Raw genomic sequence first — 25,287 nt, forward strand, 5'->3', positions numbered from 1 at the left:
TCATATTTTAACTTTGAGCTTAGAAGTATTCAGGGTTGGTGGAGAAGGAAGTTCTATTGGATTGGATTGACAGTATCTACACTGTATGTTTTGAAGATAGTGGCACTGACCAAAAGACAGGATGTAGAGCAGAATTTACAGGATTAATAATGATGACATTAGAGAGACAGCTCATGTTGGACAGTTTGGTGGGAAAGTTAGAGAGAAAAGGTTGCAATGGTTTGGTCATGTATGTAGGAGAGATGATAAAGACACTGAGAAAGACACTCCGATCAATAGATTTAACTTAAACGGCACATTTTTTCTCCTTTAGCAGCCTTCAAAGCACTTCATATTGTTTGTCACATCCACCTAATAACAAACACTCACATCAATGGAGGGAGCTGCCATGTCAGGTGCTCAGTCCATCCACTGGAAGCAGTTTGGCGCTCACTGTCTTGCCCAAGGACACTTTAACGTATGAACTGATGGAACCTGAAGCCCTTCGATCGAGCGGTGACCCCATAGGCGCTTCTTGAGGAGGTTCATAGATGTGGTGAGGAAGAACATCAAAGCAGCAAGCTTGAGGAAGGACGACAAGAATCTAAGCTTCAAGTGTTTCTGCAAATCTGCAGAAAACCTACACAGCATGGCATTGAAGCCATTGATTACTTTTATTGACAATTTAAAGTTATAGAAGAGAACAACTTTATCAATCCCAAATTCCTTAACCCAATGGATGTGGCTGCCATAAAATGTGCTCAATCCATCCAATTGGAGCATTTTGAAGTTCAGTGTCTTGCTCAAGGACACTTCGATTAGTGGACAGGAGGAAGCAACCACTCTACAACCGAGCCACAACGGCCATAAATTCTTATGCAAAGTCATCGTATGGGCCCAAATGAACCCGTTTGTCTTGCACTGTGAACCACATAGTATTTACCCAGTCAGCTCCAAATAGTGACTGCTACAAAATCCATTGGTCTTAAATGGGTATGATATTCATTAAAAATGGGTCACATGTATGTATAGTTTTAATATTAGGACATGGACAGATTATTTCTCCCCACAAAAATCTTTGGCATTATGGGTTTGAGAAAGCATTTGTCAAGCAGAAATAAATATTGCAATTGTTTGGGTCTATTTTAGCAAGAGCTTAATAAACACATTAGCTGTGCTGGTGGATTTTTAATTTTTTTTTATGTTCCTTGTGGTGAAGGTCTGAGCAGCAATGTGGTTCACTGATGGATTTTTAATATTTTTTCGACAAAAATGGTCCTTTATGCCGAGGAGGAATAAAAAAATATTAAGCTACACAGTGTTGGAGATATGAAGTGACTAGATAGTCTGCTTCGGTGTGTGAGGCTAAAAGGCCCTGCATTCTTCAGCTAAATGGTTGTAATGTATTTTTATCCCAAAGCAAAGGCCCAGTGATATACTGCAGTCCTGCTCCGGGAGAGTTTGTTAAATCTATCCCGCAATTAGTAAATGGGGACAAGAGAAGGTTGTGCCAGACGGTTGTGTACAAAGGCATAAGTTGTATTGATGTGTGTGACAATTCCTGTAGCTTGCCAGTGTGATTTGATAAATGCGACAGATAACTCACAGCCTCTGTAAATTGGCTTTCAGACGTTTCCCTTTGATCACCTATAATCTCCACTGTTGCACGCTGTATGTGCGTCGCTTAATCACCCCCGTCCCACCCCGCCCTGCCGCCGCACTCACACACTTTCTGCCCCACTCTGGAAAACTGCTGCGTCTGAAGAGTGGCACAAAGGCGAGGTGACAGATTATTCTCATTGAATGTGACACGATTTCTTGCACTCACGCATAATCTGCTGCTGGTTGCCAACAGCTTTTCAGCACCTTTACATCAAGGGCCATATTAGAGGTATCTGTGGATTCACTGTGTCATCCTTGACTGTGTATTTCGTGCTTTATTTTCAGCTGACAGCAGGCTAGAGTGAAGCGGCTCAGTCTCACTTTATGGATTTCTGGTTCGAAAGTTCATCGATTCCCAGTAATAGTTGCTAATGAAACTAGTGGTTGTTTGTTAACTCGACCAGTCAGTTGCCAGGGTGTTAAATCATTGTAACCCAACACTGCAACTTTAAGTGATGTGTCATCTTTTCCTATTGGCCGCATCATTAAGTAATTTCCTCTCTAATTCTATTCATCAGACTGTCTGAAGTTGAAAGCTCAATACACATTATAATTCGAGCCTTTTCATTTCTTGCCCAGGTCCATGGGGGAGATGCATGGGCAGCGACTGTGGCCCAGGTGGCAGCCAAAGCCGGGCGGTCTGGTGTGCCCATGTGGACGGCTGGACAACGCTTCACACCAACTGTGACCAGGGCCAGCGTCCCTCCAACCAGAGAAACTGTTTCCGTGTGTGCGACTGGCACAAGGACCTGTATGACTGGAAACTGGGTGCCTGGAATGCGTGCGTGCCAGTGTCGGCAAGGACCTTCGGAGCCCCGCGGCTGTTCACATGCAGCGGAGGCGAAGAGGGCATTCAGACCCGAGAGGTGGGCTGCATACTCAAGTCGGACGAGTCTCCAGCGGAGGATGCCATCTGTGAGTACTTTGAGCCCAAGCCTCGGCTGGAGCAGGCGTGTTTGATCCCCTGCCCTCAGGACTGTGTGGTTTCGGAGTATTCGCCCTGGACGTCCTGCTCCAAAACATGTGGAACAGGCCTAAGGAACAGAGTGCGCAGCGTCCTGGTCCCTCCACTTTTTGGTGGCGCTTTCTGCCCCAACCTAACTGAGTTCCAGTCTTGCAAACCGGGGCCTTGCACCGGTCCAGAGGGCATGTACAGTCTCAGAGTTGGACAGTGGAGTCCTTGCGCCCTCCCTCCGACTCGGACTGCACGCCAAGTCAAACGGAGGAAAGGGAAAGGCCAGGGGCTCAGAGAGAGGACTGGAGTTAAAGATCCGGAGACGAGGGAGCTTATCCAGAAGAAACGGACCAGGAACCGACTCAACCGACAGGAGAGCCCCTTCTGGGACATCCAGGTGGGCTACCAGACCCGGGATGTGGTCTGCATTCATAGGAATGGTAGCGCCGTGGGACGCTGGTGAGTAGCACACATTTTCACGTTTTTTAGATAATGATGATTGACTATTTATCATGAAATGATGCTACTGTAACGGAAACAAGCTTGTAGAAAAGAAAATCAGCATGCTATGCCAGCAGTTTTAATATGTTTCCTTGCAGTTTGATTTAATTTGATCTCAAAGTGCACTTGCTCCGAAATCGGTGGATTTTCACCACCTCATCATGATGCTAAATCTGTAGTCACGTTTTTGTCGTCTCCTTGTCAGGAGGTAGGTGTCAGGGGTGGATGTGTATCACCTGTGTCTCTGTTGCTGCCGTGCTGTCGCAGCAGTGACACAAAGCTTGCAGTACAGTGTATTTGGTGTCAACTTCCAAGGAGAGAAGTGGAAAAAGAAATACTCAGTGACATCAAATGAAGCCTTTAGTTTGTGTAGCAACTCTCAGAATGAGGAACATTTCTTGTCTTTTAGTCTGTGATTTGGAATTGACACGTAATCATGAGAAAGGGATGAATCAGCCATTATTTTGAAACTCCGAGCTAAAATTGAATTGCTCAGTCACAAAGTAATATTGCACCGTTTTCTGTATTTTTAAATTTAAGTTGCCATTTATTGAACCATCTTTGATTTCCACAAAAACAGACGGTCACTGATGGACTCATTTACGCCGCAGGGCAATATTTGTCTGTTCATAGATCCATCTTCCATCATGATTTATCCAGTTCAGGGTATCACCTGATTGTGCTCAAAGGCAGGATAGAGCCTGGACAGGTAGCCAGTCCATTATAGGACACACATGAATAGTATGTCACATTCAGCCCTATTGGCAATTTCCGATAAACAATAAACGTTAAACTGGTGTTTGTGGACTGTGAGAAGAAACCGGCGTACCCAGAGAAAACCAATGCACGCAAAGCAAGAATAGACAAAACCCATTGGGAAAGGCTCACCTGGCCTGGACTCGAACCGGGGATTTTCTAGCTGTGAGGTGAATGCGGTGAGTCTTAATCACTCGCCACATTCGTTCACCGATGGTGGCTTTGCCACAATGCAAGATGCTCACATACGACACTTAGGGTTTGTAGCAAGCAGTAAAGTGATGAATATCATCATTTTGCGTATTTCAAATGTATAAATAATGTATTAGGTTGGCAATGATGTAATGAAATGGTTTACAAAGGATTTAAAACCATATTTGAGGGAGTGGTGCATAGTATGGATCGTCAGTGAATGAAACTGAAGACTGTTATACCTATTTTTGCTCAGCAAACTGCTTTTATTCATGAAGAAATTTATCCATTTATGTTTTCAAATGTTTTATTTAATGCTTTTTCATTTATTGAATAATAATAAGACTTAAATTAAATATGAAATATTGGAAAGTGCTTACATTATTTCAATAGGTTGTTAAGCTTTATAAAGGTATTATTATCCATTATTACATTATTGGTAATAATGGATAATAATACCTTTATAAAGCTTAACTTATTATCCATTATTACATTATTGGTATGTCCCCCGGCTGGCTCAGTTGGTAGAGCATGAGACTCACAATCTCAGGGTAGTGGGTTCGTGTCCCACGCCGGGCGCCACCTTCCTGTGGGCTCACCACCTGCAGGAAGGTTTCAGGAAGGTTCTTAAATGGTGCATTGTGATCTGGGTGACGGTGCTCAGACTGTCACCCCCGCGACCCGGAAACGGATAAGCGGAAGAAAATGAATGAATGAACATTATTGGTTTTACAGTGTCTTGCTCAAGGACAAATGGACAGGGGTGAGCTAGAGGATCGAACCACCACTTTCTTGATTGGAAGACAAACCACCTTGGCCAGACGCCCGGGTGACAAAGAGCAATTGACAATGAGACAAACACCACGATGAACGTCCACACAGTGAAGCCAGTTTTAACCAATTAAAAACTGCTTTTTAAAATGAATCTATGCTATTTTTGAGATGTACTTTAGAGGATAATAATAATACATGGCTTCAGAACTCAAAGTTAAAATGTGGGTGTTTTGTCAGAACAGGTGAAGAAATTGTTTTGAAAAGAGCTTCCCCCAGAGAATGAAAGCTATAACAAGCAGGTGATTTTAAGAATATCATAATGTGAAGATTTGGAACCACATCAAACAAGTCATTTGCTCGAATAAAGTGACCGAATTACACCTCCAGTGCCTATCATTGTCCAAACTACATGCTGTAGCTGGAATGAGTGTTTCCATTTATTAAATGGTTAAATCCAACCGGGACGCAACCTTTCGCCCTTCACATTTTTTATTGCTGTGAGTTACAATGTTACACCGTCTGACTGAAAATAAGATGGATCAAATAGCTCTCTGCTCCCACTTGCAAGTCTTTGTTTGAAATGCACATCAAACCTTTCCTCCGGGATCTAAATCTGTTGCGGGTACTCAACATCTTATAGAGATCATCAATTCAAACCATGCCATAGGTTAGGGACATAATGCAAGGTTAGCAATAGTATTGTGTTAATTAAACATGCGTTAATCTCATTACCGCTTAAATGACGTGAGGACGTGTTGATGTCGAACCTCCCCTCCTACAGGCTGTGGAGAGCAAAAACTACTTTAATTGATATTGTCACTCATTACACCTAATGACCCAATTTACACCTGGCCGCTTCGTGTGTCTCGGGACCGAGCTGATCTAAATCCAAGAAGCAATGGAGAGGCAGATATCTGATGGTGGTTTAAACATGCATCCGTCTCTCCAGGACACATCCGTGATCATTACAACCCCCCCAAGGTGTCACTTCCCGCGGTAAACGTGGAAGTTGTCATGCAGTTTTGTTTTTCCGCTCTCTGCCATAATTGCAGCTGAAGTGACACTAAAATTGTGAGATTAACACAATAGGAAGAAGAATCTCTTGAGGTTTTCAGCACACACGGTGATGTAAGATGTGACATGATGTTCTCCTAGAGTGTCTATCTGGTCCGTTTTGGGGATTCATGAATCCCTCATGTAGGGACACAATGACCTGAACTTCTCTTCCTCTGATTGGCTTCTCGAGGGATTACAGTGGAAGTCTCCTGCCTGCATGGTGAGCTCATTTTCTCGGCTGGCTATAAACATGCAAACGTCTTCTAATGCATAATCATGGCATTTCACACAAAGAGCACAGATCAGGCAGTTGGGTTTCTAAGTAAGATTCTTTCTCGGTTGTTTTCTTCTTCAGTGTTGACGTCTGACAAGCATAGAGTTGAAGAGCTCAAGTTTCAGGCCCCGTCTACACGACACTGTTTTATAGTGATAACAGAAAACTTTTCGTTTAAATCAAACATGTAGATCTCATGATGCATTGTGGAGATCGCAGAAGGAAACGGCTCATATTATCTTGCTAATGCATCCCAAATGCACCCATTTGGTCACTTTTCTTCCACTACCTCAACTTCGTCAACTAATCAGCCAATCACATCACAGCAGCTCAATATATTTAGGCGTGTAAGCAAGTTCAAACCAAGCAATAGAAAACTGCTGGTTTGCTGGGATTTTCATACAGGTTTTTGTGTTTACGGATAATGGTGAGAAAAAGTGAAGATACCCAGTGAGCAGGAAAGAAAATGGCACGTTAAGGTCAGAGGAGAATGGACAGACTGGTTGGAGATGATAGAAATTCAGAAGTAACTCAAATAACCTAAAAACAAAAAAAATTGGTCACCATTGTCATTTTAGAACAGCAAGCTGAGGCTCACCAAAACAACATCAGAATTTTGAGAAACGTTTCCTGGTCTGATGATTTCGGCCACCGCGCTCAGAATTTGGCGTGAACAACATGAAAGCTGCCTTGTTTTGTCGGTTCAGGCTGCTGCTGGTGGTGGAATGATGTGATGGAGGTTTTCTTAGCACTTCAAGTCAAGTCTTTGTTTTATTACCACAGTCTGCCTGAGTATCGTTCCCCTTTATGACCACAGTGGACCAGCTTCTGCCGTCTACATTTCAGACAGTTAAGGCTGTAAATTATGACTCTGAAATGGATCAAATGCAAGCTTGTGCAAATCCTTGATGATTTGTGTGATGAAGCTTGGCTGTCGTCATTACACGACCAATCAGCAGTTCATCTGAAGAATTATTTCAAGGGATCGCTCGTCTCATTTTCGTGTTTCTTGGACTGAATTATAATGCCTCCCTGGAAACTTGGATTTGGGGCTTTTTTAATGTTTCTGATCTCCTGGAAAGCATCAGTGACGGTGTTGGTAGTGCTAGTCCTCCATTTCTATCACGTTCTATGTCACCCGCCACTTGTACTCCAAGATTTGATCAATTATGTACTAAATCTCGTCATTAATGCTTTGTTTGCACCCGGTTCTAAGCAGTGACTGGGATCAGATATTTCAAAAGAACCATGAAAACAACTCACATGCCCTTAGGAGCATAAATATTAATCCTTTGACTTGTTTATTTCTTGTCCTAAAATATTCATAGTTGTTTTTGCCACTTTCTGGAAAGTGGAACAAACTTAGTGAAAAGCCAATCATATCCCAGCCAGGCCTTCTCTCTCTCTCTCTCTCTCTCTCTCTCTCTCTCTCTCGCTCTCAGAACATCTTGCACGCTTCATTCCCAATTTTGTTTGATGAACATCTGTCATCGGGCTGCTTCTGTCTCCGCCCAAACAGGACACTTCCTTCTAACTCAGTCACATTACATCATCGAGTTTATTCCTGAAGGTCGCGCACGTTGTGTGTCATCTAATTTTGGCAGTTCTTCTTCTTCTCTCAGACAGCTTCCTTTCGGAGGCTCCAAAGTTCCAAAAAGCCACTTTTAATCACTTGACCCACATAGAGTTATGTTTTCAGACCATTTAGAGGCTGTTTTGATGAATGCAGCTCAAGTAATGAGCGTGCAAGTGAGCGCCAAAGCGCGGAGACTTTCCGACTGCCGGCGTCTCGTCTCGGAGCCCTCGGAAGTCCATTGTTGCGGGTAACAGCGTAAAACCTACAAGCTTAAAAGTGAGCATTTTTCAGACATCATCTTACTTATTTAAACAGCAAAGGATTGTGTCCTCATTCTGTCTGAATGACAGAAGAAATGAAGATGAAGAAATAATGATTTCTTTTTTTGCAACTTTGAAATCTCTGCAAAAAAAATTTTTTTTTATAAAAAATGTCAGGGCAATGCACGCAACAAACGGCAAACTCTCCGTGAAAATGGGTCACTGGCTGCATTATGAGCTTTTTAACACACAAGAAGTTCTATCAAGCCATCACCCTCACTGTTTAACGTCCTCATTGTTTTTCTTTATTGGGAACTGAAACGAATCTATAGCAAAACTGCTTTTACGTTTCGAAAAAGCCTGAGTAGCTGGAGGTGAAGTGTGGTGGCAACGTCTAAATGAGAGGCTTCTAAATGAAGCAGAGCTGTAATTAGCACTAATAGCTCGTCAGCTGCATGGCCTCAAGGGGAGGCACATCCAGACTGAGTAGCAGAAAGCAGCCGGCTTAACTTAGAACAAATTTCTAAGGATTCGGAGGGGACCCGGAGAGGAACGCTTATTCATTACGTCTAAATGCTATTGGGATGATCAAAGGGGTGCGCGCGGGTACGATTGATCAGCGCTTGCTTTGGGTTTTTCCCCAGAACACTTGGATCTGATTGATACACACTGTGTGTCGCAGCGCTCCTGTTCCAGTCTTAATGCGAAAGGCATTATGCCGTGTGCATGTTAATGAGAGCAGCTAATGACAATGTGGCATCAGTCAAGGGCAGACGGTTCAAACTGAAGCGCTGCACATCGTATGTCAGTTGCTATGATCATGCAAAGACGTTCAACTCTGACAATAAAATGGTTCTGACAGGTGACTGAAGCTTTTTGGTACAATTCAGGTGACGAGTATGCAGCATATCGAGTATGTCTGTTTCAATAGCATCATGAGTATCTTATTCTTAAAATTCAGTTTGTGGCATGATGTTATATTGCGTTGGTGCTAAAGATATGGCCTATTAGTCGGAATTGGCCCACTACACGGTTCAATCTGATCTTGAGTGTTGGTAACACCTTGTTATGAACAGATTAGCAGAAATAACTCAACATTAAGGCCCCAGTGCTTCTTGAGAAAAAGAAAAAAAAGTTGTGAAAGTTGTGTGCCAATGTTTGGCCTGAGTGTAAAACACATTCTCACCAGTTTTCTTTTTTTTTTTTTTGTCTTGGATGATTTTCTGAGATATGAAGGAATCATTCCAATCTGATTCCATCTCGTCTAAACTGGAGGATTCTGAGCTGCGTCTGACGCCAGCCCACGCTTTCGTCTCATGGAGGTTATACCTAAACATCTGGTTACCATTTCAAACTGTCACATGTGGCAGGCAATATGGAAAAGCTTATAAACCCTCTTTGAATAGATTGTGTGACACGCAAAGAAAGGCTTGAAGTCACTGTCTTGTCAAAAGCAAAAGGTTGTCATGTCATAATTGTATGCTAATTACAGCCAGCAGAGGATTCAGTCTGCCTAATATTGCAATACATCTCGTACTGGCGAGTGAAATATTGTAAAACTAGAAACTGAAATGCTCACAAATCATCACTGACATCTTGTGTATTGTAAAGCTGATCCTACTGTAGTTTGGGCTAAGGAAGGGTACGTCCATGACAGGTCACCAGGCACACACAGAGAGACGGTCATTGGTCACATTCGCATCGACAGGCAATTTTAAAGACACCAAATAACCAAATAATGAAAGCAAGGTACCGAGACAAAACATGCAGAACTTTTCTCACGGCACCTGAATAAGTTACTCCCAACACACCAAACAACATGTACCAATAAGAGCAGACACCTCGCCCTGGTTCATTCACTTCCACTGAGGATGGAGCTCTTAACAGGATTTAAATAATCATAACTCACTGAATTTACAACACGTTTCCACATGGTTCGGTTTTTGGATTTACAACAATGATGACTGATTTTAAATCATATGCATAGCGAGAGTTGACGCTGTGCCAATGTTGTTATGCTGGGGCATGCCAACTGTGGCGCCTGTTCCTGGTTTATTCTACTTACATAGTGCGATGTAAGAGCAGAATGTATGCAGGGCTTGTACGACATTGTGCTCACTGGTTTATAGCTCACAGTCAGAGGAGCCTTTGTTTGCTTTTGAGCTTGTCTGTGTAAATGTAATCATGTACATGTCCTTCTGTATTTGTACTGTGAACTGTCCGAGTGCTGCTCGTTTGCTCGCGGTGGATTGAGATGGGCTCCGGCTCCCTGCAAGTTGAATAAAGTGTGATATATGGATAAACTTATCTCACGAATCAATACTGCTCTGGTTCTTCGTCCAACTTGGACAAATAGAAACTTCAGATCACACCCTGACTCCCCTCTGCACCTCCCTCTCCTCCCAGGCTCTGCACACCAAGAGACCTGCCGCTGACCATCCAGTCCTGCGTCCTCCCGAAGGACTGCCAGACCACCGACTGGGCCGAGTGGAGCCCCTGTTCCAAAACCTGCCTGGACCCCGAGTCTCCCGGTGGGAATCGCACCCGCAGCAGGCAGGTGCTCCAGTTCCCAGTTGGGGAGGGGGTGGCGTGCCCGCCGATGGAGGACACAGAGTCATGTGAACCGCAGGGGGACGGCGTCCCACCCTGCGCCACGTGAGTTGCTCATGATGATGGGGGGGGGATTGTAGGGGGTGATCACAGCAGGTGATCTTTGGGTTTGACTGAAAGTGTACATGTCTGCTTCATGGCTTAGCACGCTGCACACACTCATGTTTGAGAGTGATACGGTGTCACGGTATCGTCATCCTTGGCTACAGCTTTGCTGTTAACCTGATACAAAAGACTGCAGGTCTTCATCTAATGACAGAAATACAGTACGTGTTTGGTATTCCTTGCTGAGGCTTCCTACAGACTTTTCTTTGCTCATATCACCAAGCTAATTTGCTCCTCTGGGCGGCCCGTGTGTGTGTGTGTGTATGTGTATGTGTGTGTGTGTGTTTGTGTTTGTGTGTCTGTGTGTGTGTGTGTGTGTGTGTGTGTGTGTGTGTGTGTGTGTGTGTGTGTGTGTGTGTGTGTGTGTGTGCGTGCGTGCGTGCGTGCGTGCGTGCGTGCGTGCGTGCGTGTGTGAGGTAGCATATGGAGTAAGATTAGCGCCTGGGCTGGTGCCAGACTGGAAGTAAAGACAAATGGAGGGAGACAAAAAATTGTTTGGGAAATTCCAGAAACTCACCATAAACAAACATAACAAGGGTTTACAGATGGCTCACTTTCAATCTGCATTATCTTTCCACTTCCGCTGCCGAGGAACAAGGATGCAGATTCCTAATTTCATCCTGGAAGAGGTTTGATTTTCATTCAGACGGGTCGCCGAGCTAAATTCAATGTTCTGAAATCCTGATCAAAAATGATTATCGACATGAAGAAAATGTCTTTTCCTCCTATCGCCAGGGCAACTGATTAACCCTCCACTCCTCATCCCTGTAATCGCATGCTGTAAATACTGTACTACAGTCGCCTCTCAACTCTGTTTATTCTAAAATTAGCTCTGCAAGATTGTGAATGCACTCTGTACGACACCACAACACGCCCACGCAGGAGACTCTCCCTCTCGCCTCTTTCTCTTCCCTCCATGTTCACTTTGAAGTTACACCTGGAGAACCACCGAGTGGAGCGACTGCCGGGTCGACTCGTTGCTAAGCCAACAGGACCGTCGGCGTAGCAACCTGACGGGGCTGTGTGGAGGCGGCCTGCAGACCCGGGAGGTGTACTGTGTGCAGGCCAACGCCGAGCTCCTCAAGTACCTCAACGACCTGAAAGAGAAAGACAAAGGTAAACTATTAGGATTGGCCCTTTCAACCCGTCTCTCATCAACACATCACCCACTCCCTCCTACCCTGATAATCGTTTCAGCTGCCTCACCTGTGGACTGGACAGAATGGGACCTCCAGATGTGCTTCACATTTAAATATATCGTTCAGGGCTTTTGAGATCCCAACACCAGTGCCTCCTAAATTGTGGGTCACGGCTCATTAGTGGACGAGGAAGCTATCCAATCTGCAGTTTGATACTCACTAAAAGTAGCATACAGATCTATTTTAAAAAGTAATAATAATTTATTTTTTATTTTTAAATAACTAGAATAAAGTACTTAGAAAAACACTCTTTCCGTGAAGTTGACTACCCAATGGAAGTTGTCCCACCTCATGACCTCAAACTTCAACATTTGCATGAGTGAGAAACAGACTTTAATGAAAAACTTAAATGCAAGTTATAAACCAGATGTCTTTCAATCATTGATTTTTTATTTTTTTTTTATCACTAATATTGAAAGATGTACATTTTATTGTTCTGTGCATCTTTATTAAAATACATTCTATTGTCACGTTTCATCAAAACTCATCCTAAACCGGATGTAAAAGAGTTTAAAATGTAGTCTGCTTTCACTTAATCCTGCTGAAACAGAAACTGAAGCCCAGTTCACACAACAAAAGTTATTGTTTTCATTTCAATAAAGTATTGCGTCACGCAAATGTTTTAAAAACCATGTCCTTTTACACGGAAACGACAGACAAGCTGAAAAGGATGTCGTTTTTATGTTTGCGCTGTTGGTTGTTTTGTAATGAAACCACACACACACACACACACACACACACACACACACACACACACACACACACACACACACACACACACACACACAAAATGCTATATACACCGACAATGGGAGTACATGGACATTTCAATGGACAGATGATGAAGTTGGATACTCGCCCATGTGCAGATGAACTATTTACTACAGCCGTGGTGAGGATGCGCAGTAGCAGCATTTTGGAAAAGTTGCGATTTCCTCCGTCGACACAGAGGCAGACCATTTCCGAAAAGTTCCAACTTGGGAGCCGTTTTCAAAAGTTGCATTTTCAGTGGCTCCTAGCACCTTTGTTGTGATAACAGGCACCCAAGATGTAACAGAAGTTTTCCGTGTTCACTTGAAAATGGTGTCACATAAACGGGTCCTCGGGCTCATAATATGACCAGATTGTGGACATTAGTGTTGGAATCAGAAAATTTTCAAATGTGCCGTTGCACTTTGGAGTTTGGTAATGGCCGCTCCAGACAATAAAAATGTAGCATGAGTTTAGGTCTTTACATATAACCCTGCAATAGTTGCTCCTGTTAAACTTGCAGTTTTGCACTTTTAATTTCCCTTCATTGCATTGACATTCTATTCTATTCTAAATGTGTTTTCATTAAGTAAAGTTAAGGTTTACACTCATTGTATTACTTTTCATCATGATTTCATTGGCGAACCCAAACCCTGGTGTTTTCTGCATCTGTCAGTTATACATAAGTCTGCATGGGACAAATAAGCCTCTGTTTTTATTTGTGTAGAAGCCCTGTTCTGAGTGAGGAGTGTCATCTTTCATGCTTTTGTTTTTCTCTAACATGGCTGATTTTCTTTATCTTGGTCTTATCCCTGTTCTAACAAAATGATCCCACTGCATCCCGTGTGTTGGATCATGTTTTTGCTGTTTTCCCTGACAAAGCCAGTTTCTCCTGTGTTGTCCACGTCCCTCTGACTGTGTACCGAGTGTCTGTGCTGTGTTGTTTGAGATTGCTCAGCCTCCGACTCATCTGAGAGAGCATTAGCTCCCCTTCATTCCTTACAGACGCCTCCTTTTCCTCTAAAACTGCTTCTTCTGGAGGGTTTGTTTTTTTTATCCCCCCTGAAGGTGAAACATTTTTAACACCTGAAGATTCATCTCCTCCTCCTCTACAGACAATTTGCATGTGTTTGTATCACCTGATAAATGGAGGAAGCTTCAGTCTGTGCCACACACACACACACACACACACACACACACACACACACACACACACACACACACACACACACACACACACACACACACACACACACACACACACACACACACACACACACACACACACACACACACACACAAAGATATGACCTTAATTAGGATGTTTTTTTAAGACTTTGTTAACTAACAATATATTCAACAATTTAAACAAATACCCTATTAGGTGTGTTGTGATAGTCTGATTAGAATTTACTATTTTCTTTGCCAAGAATTTGAGTTTTTGCTGAAAAATATCTGCAAACCTTGTGTGAATTACTCCACATGTTCTGATTAATCTACTAAATATGATTCAAGTTTGCATGGCCAATGACCAGACGTTGTTAAAATTTTACCCAAGTGACCCCAGTCTGCAAACTAATTTGTTACTTTTAAAAGTATTGGCACTGCTAAAACAAAAATCCAGCCATTTTCTGGGACGACTCACTCGTGTTTCCCCGAATTGAAGCCCCAATCAAATACCTGTGACACAGAAGCTGAGCAGTTTTCACTGTGTGGTTCAGTCTAATGATGGTTGAATCACTTTAGCTGAGTTTAGGTAGATCGAAGCCTGACGATGGCACACACACAGTATTGTTTTGGAGTAAATCAGTCATTAATGAAGTCAGGTGATTCAATGCATGAGGTCCATATTCATGGGTAGTGCAACAAGTTTGTATAATGCCTGTTTGTGAAGGTAACAGACCAAAATTCTATATACTTTTTTGTCATATGCCCATGTTATTGGACATGGTCAAAGCCATGAGTTTTTAAAAATGTGCATAATGCAACAACTATAGGAGGCATTTTGTTGACATTTCACTGTAATTTACACCCAAAGTTTTCATTAAAATTGGCTTTATCTTGAGATCGCCATTATTTTCACGAATTGTTTTTTGTTAAAATATAGACGTTTTAAACACGTATACTCGAAATTCAAAGGTTATCATGGCACTATTTTACCTGTCCGTGGCCTCTGAACTAAAATGTGTTTGACATGAATCCATCAGTTACTATGAAGGCAGGATGACATTGGCAGTGAGAGGCAGCAGCTCCAAAACCGTTTCAGTAACTACGTGTTGCTTTGTTTAACCTTTATTTACAAGACTGGTAATCAAGAGCAAAGTCTTTCAAAGTTGTTTGAGGTGTTGTGTCTTTATTTCCACGCACTCATCCGTGTTTATATGAATAACTTGTCAAGAGAGCGCACTCCTTGTAAAAGACGTTTTATTTTTATATTGATCTCTGGAGGCCGCCGATGGTCTTTGTTCCACACTGATATGAAAGTCAACACCGCAGCCGCGTACATCAAATATTGCCACGGCTTACAGAACCGCCTTGAAACAAATCAGTTAAACTCTCAAGTGTAGCTCAAGTAAATTTGATCAAGCGCCGTGCCGCGACACTCCCGCATCTTATGAATTCCCCACACGGCGCGCCAGACCTACGGTGGATTGGCAGCAGATAATTGTTCATCAAATCCAACAAGCGTGAGTCGACGCTTTGACTCATTTCACCTCCAAATATATGACGACACTCAGAATTCCAGTTGCATTAAAAGCCACTCGCGTATTTATTCTTGTCATCAGCCGTCCCACCGAGCCTCTGCTGTCAGTTTGTCATCTAAACACCGAGATGATTTTCTCTTTTATTGAAACTACGCCCCGGCGGGATTTTGCGGGTCCGTGTGTCCTGCTGTGACTTGTATGTGGCCGCAAGTGCAAAAGCCTCAATCGGTGACACTTGTCAGGCCAGCTTAGAGTCAATGCTGTCCTCTTGAAAAGGGTGTTAAAGGCATTAGGTGAGCCTAAGCTTTTGGAGCCCGACCCAGTTAATCACGTGAGCGAAAGTGACAAAAGTCTAAGACGAGGTGAGACGTCCAGCTGCAGCTTGGAGTCGCATGCAGGGAGCTGCTCCTCTCGCGCCACCAGGAGGAGAAACACACTTACTTTTCAGTCTTATTCAAAAACAAAACAAATGTGACTCACTGTTGTAAAGTAGTTGAGTTTTCAGTGGAAGAGCTGCGGAGACTCTCTCTTAAAATAGTTGCATTAACTTAAGTTTTTAAGAGCTGTCCACAAGTTGTCATCGCATTCTCACTGTTCATTGACACGTTAAAACACATAACACAAGCCTACAGTCATGTAAAGTTGCAGTCAGAACACATTCAAAAATCAGAGCGGTGACGTTTGACTTCATAAATACATTGTAAATTAAATATAATCGGTTTTCTTTGAAGAAGCCCTCCATGCAGATTTTAGAGCATCTTCCTCCAACTAACCGATGACCAGACCAGTGCCGACAGTTCAGCCAATCACACCAAAATGACATTAATATAGGTAGTAACTGTAACAACACCATACAACCAAACTAAGTAACGTATACAGACACACAATATTTTTAACTTGCCATCTATAGGAGCCGCTCCTTCTGGGTCACATTCTGGTTCACACTGGCATGGCTGAACGACAGCAAGTCATAGCTATAAATCCACCGTAGACGTTAGTGCATTGTACCGGTGTTTCGGATTAACTGGTTTCCATGTTAAATGCTGCCCAACTTCTACTTTGACACTTCATTGTAAATGCTGTGAAACGGCATTCGTCAGGACGACTACGGATTTCTGTCGAGTTTTTACCACCTGTTATTAACAGCAGCTAGGGACATTGAAGAGTCACCAGTTAACAGGGAAACCACTTAAACTGAAACACCGAGAAGCTCTTCTCCCCGTGTGAGGCCTGGAGTTGGAGTGGACACACAGTTGGGATGAAATTCAGAACCAAATCTTGTTTGGAGGAAATACACTTTGAATACAGTGTTGTTGGACCTCATTATTATTATATGAAATTGTTGAGAAACTTTATAAAATGGGACCTTTCATAAAGGGTTGTTTCAGTATACCACCAGTCGCCTCATCTAACTCCTCGTGATTAGTCGCTGATGCAGATGTTTCCAATTTACACGTTACTCCTGCCTGAAGCATTAGTGCAGCCTGATGGCGCCCACTAAGAACGAAGGATTGAGTAATTTAGGAACAGATTACAGAGTAGTTGATGCGACCCACTCCAGGTGTTCAGACCTACAGCTGGAGAGCTTTAATGAACTGCTCACGTTCTCCCGGTCCGCTGACGGACGGCAGCTTATTCAGGGAGGGCTCTGCTGCTGCCAGACTGTTCGTCTGCACGCTTCTGATATTAGTCTGAAACGATCTTGTGAGATGCCGGATGAGGGATGAGCCGGCGTAGCGTTATCCGTGTTTCAGCGTTGTTCTTCCGAGGTCGAATCGATTTGGTTCTCTTTGCACTGGCTCTAATTAAAGAATAATGAGTCTGGTAGCCAAGAATAAACCCATCGACAGACACTGCTCAGCCAGAGCATAATGCATGATGTAAGATGGTAATGTATAAGTTATGGGATGACACACACACACACACACACACACACACACACACACACACACACACACACACACACACACACACACACACACACCCGTCTGTGCTTCTTGGCTCGATATGATGCACTATAGGGTCTATAGGGCTCTGAGCATGCTGCACACATGGCCGAGGTGCCTATAAGTCCTCCTAAGATACAGTTAAAGATTCATTCATACGAGCATGTTCAGGCTGGATCCCTGGGTAGAAAAGTGTGTGTGTGTGTGTGTGTGTGTGTGTGTGTGTGTGTGTGTGTGTGTGTGTGTGTGTGTGTGTGTGTGTGTGTGTGTGTGTGTGTGTGTGTGTGTGTGTGTGTGTGTGTGTGTGTGTGTGTGTGTGTGTGTGTGTGTGTGTGTGTGTGTGTGTGTGTGTGAGTGTTTGCACAGACTCTCATGCAGACACACACAAAGTTCTTATCTGTCTGCAGCAGGACTCGGCCCCCCTCCGTTGGGGGGGTAATCTTGAAGCACACCACAGAGACGGAGAGGCAGACAGTGGTTCAGTGAAGTTTTCCTGCAACCTGCACTCTTTATCCCCCCTCCCCACACACACACACACCTCCTCCTCCTTCCCGCAACATGCATAAATATCACTGCACAAAAATGGTAGAGGACGCCCTCAGGCCCAGATCTGAAATCAGCTTACCCCCCTCCTAAATCTGAACCTTAATCTTCAATTTGACCCCGGATCGCTATCACAGCTCAACTAACGTCATTCTCCATTTCCTCAACTTTTTTTTCTCCGCAGTGCTTGACCAGAGAGATCTGTGAGGCTCTATTCCCTGCCATCTTTCCCCCAAAACAGATTAACTTACAAGTTCTTTTTCAGATTTGGAAAAAGTGTCAAGTTCTTCTTGTTCTTTTTTTTTTTTTTCTACTTTGTTCTCCTTGACTTGACCCTCGTCTTACCCTTCTTCTCTTCTACCTTCCCTCTCTTCACCGTCCTTGTTTTCTCTCCACTTAATTCCCCCTCCTCTTCCTCCTGTGTTGCCCTTGCTTTCTCTCCGACCATAAATCCTCACCCTGTTATCCATCCCAGTGGTTTCCCTCTCCTTCTTTTCTTTCCCTCTATCCTCATTTCTCCTCTCGAACTCTTACATGTCCGATGAGTCAGTTGATATTCAGTGTTGAAGTCATACTGGAAATGCATGTCTATTTTTACTCCCAGCAAATGTGACAAAAGTACTTATTTTCTTTATTTAAATGGCCACTTAAACATCTTGAGGATTGGTGTTTGCTTGTTTTTCCTCTATGTATTGTAATTGGTGCATTTAAAAAGTCCATAAGTGTGAATTTGAGTGTGTGTTTGCCCTGTTCGGAGTGTAATCTGCCTTCAGCTCCAGCCATCCGGATCAGGTCAGTGCAGGCAACCCTGAGATGGTTAAATTAACTTAACATTATTGACACATAACGCCTTTGTTACGGCATCTCAGGGCTTTATTTAGGTGGTGCGATGTCATATCTATATACGTGTAAACACTTGTGCAAACACATAACTATTGTTATTGCCATACTGTTGGTGTTTATGGTCAGTAATTATTTTCTTGAAAAAAGTATTAGTCGTCACCTGGCTGGACTTCAAACACCATGAAGTCCATTTTAAAGTCCTATTTGGGGATTAATTTAGTATTCAGCAAAGTCATTCAAAAATGTTGGCTATTTTTTGTCACATGCTGCAGCTTCAGTATTGATGACTGTTATCATCATTAATCCTTTCTCTTTAACTCTGAATCATACTTATTGAGGTTAAGACTAGGAAAAGGCCATTTTGAAGAATATTAGGAGGAGAAAGTACAGATAATACAAGTAGAGATACCTCAAAGTTTGATCACTGTTTTGTTATAGATCGTCTGATAAAGGAGACGGTCTGCATTTTGAAAATGTATACTTTTTTTTTTTCTATTAGAACATTAAAAACGTTGAGCTCATGTATCTGATCAAGTGTTAGAAACAAGACCATTTCCCAAAGTTCAGAAATAGACCTACCAACATCTTCTTAGCTGTCATTTTTTACATGTTTTCTTTTATTTTTTATTTGACCTGCAAATAAACCGAAGTATAAAGTCAAGATTTGCTATTTTACCACTCAGCTTCATACTGAAGAAATTTATTTCCAAGTCCAAGGGGATGAGGATTGTGCATTTAGTTCCACCTCAGATAAATAAAAAATAAAAAAAACAGGAAAAAATAAAACATGATGAACGGCAGTTTATCCAGGGAGAGAGCACTACTGTGCAGCATCTCCAGGTAGAGCGCGTGTTGGCAGATGCAGTCGGCAACCTGCAGCGATCGTATCAAACGGCAGGTTTTGGGGGGTTTGGTCTATATACAGGCATGCTGGTGTCAAAGCCTTGGCAACCCTGCGGTGATGACAAGACTGTGGAAAGCTGGGCACAGTCACCGCATCTGGTTGTCTCTCAGTTAGACGTAACTGCAGGTGGATTTGTGCTAAAAATACAAACAGTTGATTTACTGCTCCTGCTTCTTTTGTACAATATAAACAAACTTGTGTCGGGCAGCTGGATAAGACTGAAAAAAATGTGTTTAACTCACACGCATTGTAAGTAATATCAACGCATTGCGTGAAAGTGGTGTTAAAAAAACTAAAGAACTGATCCCTTTAAATGCTTGAGAAGTGTGTAAGTGCTTTGCACAGTCAGAGCTGATGGTTATATTCAGCCTAATCAGCGAGCTGTCACCAACACAAAGAAACGCAAAGAAACGAAATCAGAGCAAAGAACGACGAAAACTATTTTTCTCTCCCATGGAAACGATTACAATCAAAATTCTTTTGATGTTGAATAAGTATAATCTAACCTTGTTTAAATGCACTGTTACCTTTAAGGTACAGTATGTGATTTTGTTTTTTATAGCTGTATCACTTTTGTGCACTCGGTGGCAGTAATGAGGCACTATTCTTTAAAGTTACAGAAATGCGTTAATGTCTAATGCTTCATCTCTCGTCAAATCGATCTCGCTTGTTTTAAAATCTGCTACTGATTCTTCTGTTCTTGGACTGAACGCAAAAAAATAAAAAAACATGACTCACTACACCACCTTGTGGTGCTAAACAGTATTACATGTCTGATCAAAAAGTAGCTAGCTGGTAATTTTGGTAGAATTCTCTGCTTTATTATGATGATAGTTTGTTTTGACTAACAACACTGTATATTGTACCTTTAAAGCCAACTTTGTGACAATGAACAAGAAAACAATCATCTTCATCAGCTGCCAAAACCAAAGAAGGATTATTCATAGCACCGAGGTTGGAAGAATATAAATAGGAGATATCTGTGTTCAAATGTAGGGAGTAAATATAAAAGCTCAAATAATTGCGTAAAGTTGAAGTAAATGTATTTGAGTACAGAAATAAAAGAAAATTACCCCTGAAAATAATAGCTGTCGTGACTGAAAATTAAATTTTAGGTTTCAGAACCTGTACTTTCTTAGTTTATGTTCTTACCCGAGTAAAGACTTTTAATTGTAAGTTTTACACTTGCTTGCATTAAATTGTGTCTGTAGTTCTACTTGAGTGAAGAGCTTGAGTACTTTTACTTTCACTCTGGATCTCAAAGCCGAGTGCCAAACTGCTCGTTTTTGTGCTTAAAGCGTCTGAATGGTACGCGCCGTCACAGCGGATGTTATTTTCAGCTTAATCACCGAGCTGTCACGAACACAAAGAAGTTAAATCGAGGCAAAGAACCAAGAGAAATCTGCTGCACTTAAGTGAAAATGATTTGAATCCAGGTTTCTTTAAATTCCTTAACTTGATGTAATGGCACCTTAAACTATGCATTTAGTGGATCTGCCTTCATGAACATGGAGTGTGTTTCCAGATTGTGTAAAGCCTAAAAAAAAAATAATCACCGGAGCTTTTATTTCTTGATTATGAGATATTTTCTGTATTTTCTGTTATTTATTTGACAATAATTTCTCGCACCAGGCAACACTGGTCTTTATTCAACAGTCCCTCCCAGATGTGTCCACACTGCGAATGAATGGTAAATGGACTTCACCCTACGAAATGCTTTTCCAACGCTTGAGCAGCTCCCAAAGCGCTTTACACTGTTAATCACATTCACCCATTCACACATCAATGGAGGCAGCTGCCATGCAAGGCGCTCAGTCCATCAGTTAGAAGGAAGTTGGAGTTTTGCTCAAGGAAACTTTGACATGTGGACATAGTGAGCTGGGGAATCGAGCCTGCAGCATTCCGATTGAGACGCTGTCACTATTTCTGAACTTATGTTGTCCTTTTCACTTAATTTTTTTATTTCTCTCCCTTAACATTATTTCCCTCATCTGTTCTATTTCCACATGGATAAGTATGCTAAATTGGTAGTTACAGCAATACATTTCAGAGAGCTACTTTCCTTGCTGAGAATTTGGTGGTGCTGATTTGCATTTAATTATGAAGATCTTGAGGTGTATGAGGCAGTGTTCTCTGCGGCCTCTTCGCCTCCTCCTCCTCCTCCTCTTCCTCACCCCGCCGTCGTAGCGTTGGGTCTCCAGCGTGCCGTTCCCCTCCAGCTCTGTGTGTTTGTCAGATAGTTCCTCCTCGTCCCCGGTGTGTGCGTAGCTAATAGCGCTATCTCCCCTGTAATTGCAGCGGGTCAGACCCAAAGACAGCAGAAGCCTAGTGTCCCTCCTCTCCTCTCCATCACCTTCCAGATTACAGGTAGGTGTTTTTAGTCACCCTGATAACGGAGCCCCGAACTCTCCTCCCAGTTTCTTTCCCCTCTCTCTCTGCTCTTCTTTTCTCCTTCCTCATATTCTCTCGTTCTTCGCCTCCTCATTTGCTGTGTTTTCAGCTAACTTGCCTCTATATTCTTCCTCCTATTCCACTTCCTGACTTTGGCTTCCTGTTTCCTGTTTCCTGCTTCTCTGACTTCCATATTTCTTTTTTTTTGGTTTCTTCTTCATCTTTTATACTCTCTTCTCCTTCTCCTGTTTTGTTTCCCCTTTTCTTCATGCCATCTCTCTTTCCCCTCCCTTTTCTCCTCTCTCTGTTCCTTACTTTCCCATTGCCTTTCTCTCCATTTTTCTCCTTTCACCCTTAAAACAAACCCGACACTTGTTAATAAAGAAAAATAAGGGGATCGTTGCTTTTTCTGCTTTATTTGAATGTAAAGTTGAACTGTGATCAATTATAGAAGAAGTTACAAGCTTGTTACTCAGCGTGTGCAGTTTGTCTAAATCACTCCAAATGTTTTCTTCTGTTATAGATGAAAGAAGTCCATTATGAAAGCAAATCTATTAGTTGATTAGTTGAAAAACATGTCATCGATTTGCTTTTTCTTAATTTTTCTTTGACATCCAAACCTGCCACTACTCATTTGTATTTTTATTTGGGTTGTTTTTTTTGTTTAATTTTCAAAGCTGCTCAAGGATCAGAAGTTATATTTATCACACTGTTTTCTTTTTTCAGACTGATTAAACAACATTGTGATTCCTGCAGCCTTTCAGCGTGTTTTCACAAACTCACCATCACTGTATGGATTCGTTGCTACCTCACTACCAATAAGCTCCACTGCTGTTATTCACTGTTTTACATATAGCTTAGACCCTGTTTATGCAACACATTTAAAGTGAAAATGCATAGTTTTTGTTGCAGAAACTTTCGTGTTTCCGTTTTATAACCATTGTCCGTTTCTACAGAAACGGCAGAAATGCTGCAAGCAATGTCGTTTTCATGTAGAGCCACTAGTGGGTGCTGTTGACTGCTTTTGTAATGAAACCACACAGGCACATGTACGCAAAGAACAATACGATATAAACATTAACAATGGCAAGAATATTTAGACTAATAACCAAGTTGGATTGTTGTTACGGGTGACTCTCTAATATAAAACCACCAAGTCCCAGAAGAAAATGAACAAGGAGTCATGACGCTCTGGAGGCTGATATTGTTGTTATTGCCCACCTACTCAAGCATTTGCAGAACTATTTACTATGACCACAGTGCGCAGTAGTAGGAGCAGCCTTTCAGAAAAGTTGCATTTTCCTTATTCTACACAGAGCTGAGCCATTTTCGGAAATATTGTTTCCCCCTATGTAAGCGACGACAGAGTCAGAGCATTTTCAAAACTTTCCACCTTGGAAGCCGTTTTTAAAAAAGTTGTCTTTTCAGTTACTCGTGTGAACGGACACTCAAAGCACATCAAAAATGTTCTGTTTTCGCTTAAAAAAGTTGTCACGTCCACGGGCCCAAGAACAGTTGGATCACAATTGAAAATACAAACAAAAAGAAAATGTAACTGAGAAATAAAGTCATTTTCTTCCTTGAAATTTGGGCTGGATTGGAGCCTCTGGAGAGCCGGTGTTACACATATGTGAACCATATTTTTGATGCTGTATGTGTGCATTTCGCATGTAAACACATTAAACACGTCTACATGACAGCAGCTTCATGCTACATTAAAATTACATTTTCAGGCTCAGTGGGTGTTAGTTAACATGGTAATTTCTTTTTTTATTAATCTGCAAAAATTTGGTTCTGATTGAGAGATCAGAATGTCCTGTTCACATTAAAAATCAGATTGACATGTAGGTTCATAACATGCACTCACGATCTGGAAAGCACACTAGTGTTAAAAATGAATCTTTTAACTTGACATTTTGGAGTTTTTCATTGGACAGCAATCATTTAAGACTGTTCTCTTTCGACATTGTGTAAAGCTGGGCAGAAATGAGAAACTGTCTCCCCCCACAAACCAACTATGGACAGAAAGGGGTGTTTATCACAGCTACAGGCTCTCACGGGGAGTTTTTTCCCCCTCCATTGTCACTTTTACACAACAGAAAAGTACAGTGCATCGGTGAGGAGACTGAAGCCGACTGAGAGATACAGAAAACAGAAACCTTTCTTGTTCTCCGCACTGTTGGTCCTCATGTTTGTATTCACGCAGGGATTGATGTTTAAAGATTGGAGTCAGTGTAGTTCCTCCAATAAGATGTGGATTAAGAGGGGCTCAGCAAACTCACTATTTGACTCCCAGTGTGTTTGTAAGAGGAATTAAACGTTTTGCATTTCAAAAGCCGCACTTTCCCTCTCCTGTACCGTTCTGAGGGAATTATGGTTCACTTCTCCAGACTTTAAGCTCTCTGAAGTCTTGTAGGAACAGTTGGAATACAGAAAACGGAGCCCCGAGGTTGAACATGTGTGAAGGTTTTTTTTGTTTTTTTCTCGTTACGAATATATAAATATCTGTTATATAAGAGCTTATCATTCAAGGCGTTCATGTTGAGATCACCAACCCTGATGTTTCTAACTCAGCTTTCAAGAACTCTGATTTCCTTAAAGAGTTAAAAAAAACAACAACTCTACGGTCCACAGCAGATGGCACCGAGTCAATGTTTGGTTCTTCTTCAGCAGCTTCAGATTAAAGTGAAAAAAGGTTGGTGCCTCTGACAGGTGCTGATGGAGCTCTGTGGTGTCACCAGTTGACCACAGACTCTCATTCAGGAAGTTTTCATTTCAATTCCAGCCATTAAAAAAGTCACACATGACAACATTTTCTGTTGAAGCTCTCCAATTATGAGCTGCATGTTTATGAGTTTAACTTCCACACCAATCATTTGATTAAAACTCTATTACAAATCCAACAGCTCCTGTTTTGAATGTTAAACTACCTCAATTTTTCAATAACAATGATCAACAGCAGCAGTCATGACAACAATCGACAACATTAATGACAACAACAATCAATAGAATTCATGACAACAGGAAGAAATTATGACAACATAGATGCAAAAAACAATCAACATTCATGACACCAACAATCAACAACATTCATGAAAACAACATCAATAATCAACTGCATCAATAACAGCTATAATCAACAGAATTCACAAAAACAACACTAAACAACAGCATTGATAACATCAGAACCAACAGCAATCAAGAGCATTGAGCAAAACAGGTAACAGCACTGACGACGACAACAAAAATCAACAGCATCAACAACCACCATCAACAACAACATTAACAAGAACTAGACAACAGCGT

The 25,287-nt window shown here is 42.1% G+C and overlaps 1 protein-coding gene across 1 annotated transcript in view; it reads left to right on the top strand.

Moving 5' to 3' along the window:
• thsd7ab (thrombospondin, type I, domain containing 7Ab) overlaps positions 1–25,287 on the top strand; it is a gene marked incomplete at both ends in the record, with an annotated part of 203,187 nt that overhangs the window by 80,071 nt on the left and 97,829 nt on the right. The window contains 4 exons of the mRNA XM_080471110.1: positions 2,221–3,055; positions 10,392–10,640; positions 11,632–11,816; positions 21,889–21,957. Of these exons, the coding sequence (XP_080327236.1) occupies positions 2,221–3,055; positions 10,392–10,640; positions 11,632–11,816; positions 21,889–21,957 (1,338 nt within the window). The remainder of the gene's footprint in view (positions 1–2,220; positions 3,056–10,391; positions 10,641–11,631; positions 11,817–21,888; positions 21,958–25,287) is intronic.

This window comes from Lipophrys pholis (genome assembly GCF_963383615.2).
Source record: "Lipophrys pholis genome assembly, chromosome: 9".
In the NCBI taxonomy this organism is placed as follows: domain Eukaryota; kingdom Metazoa; phylum Chordata; class Actinopteri; order Blenniiformes; family Blenniidae; genus Lipophrys; species Lipophrys pholis.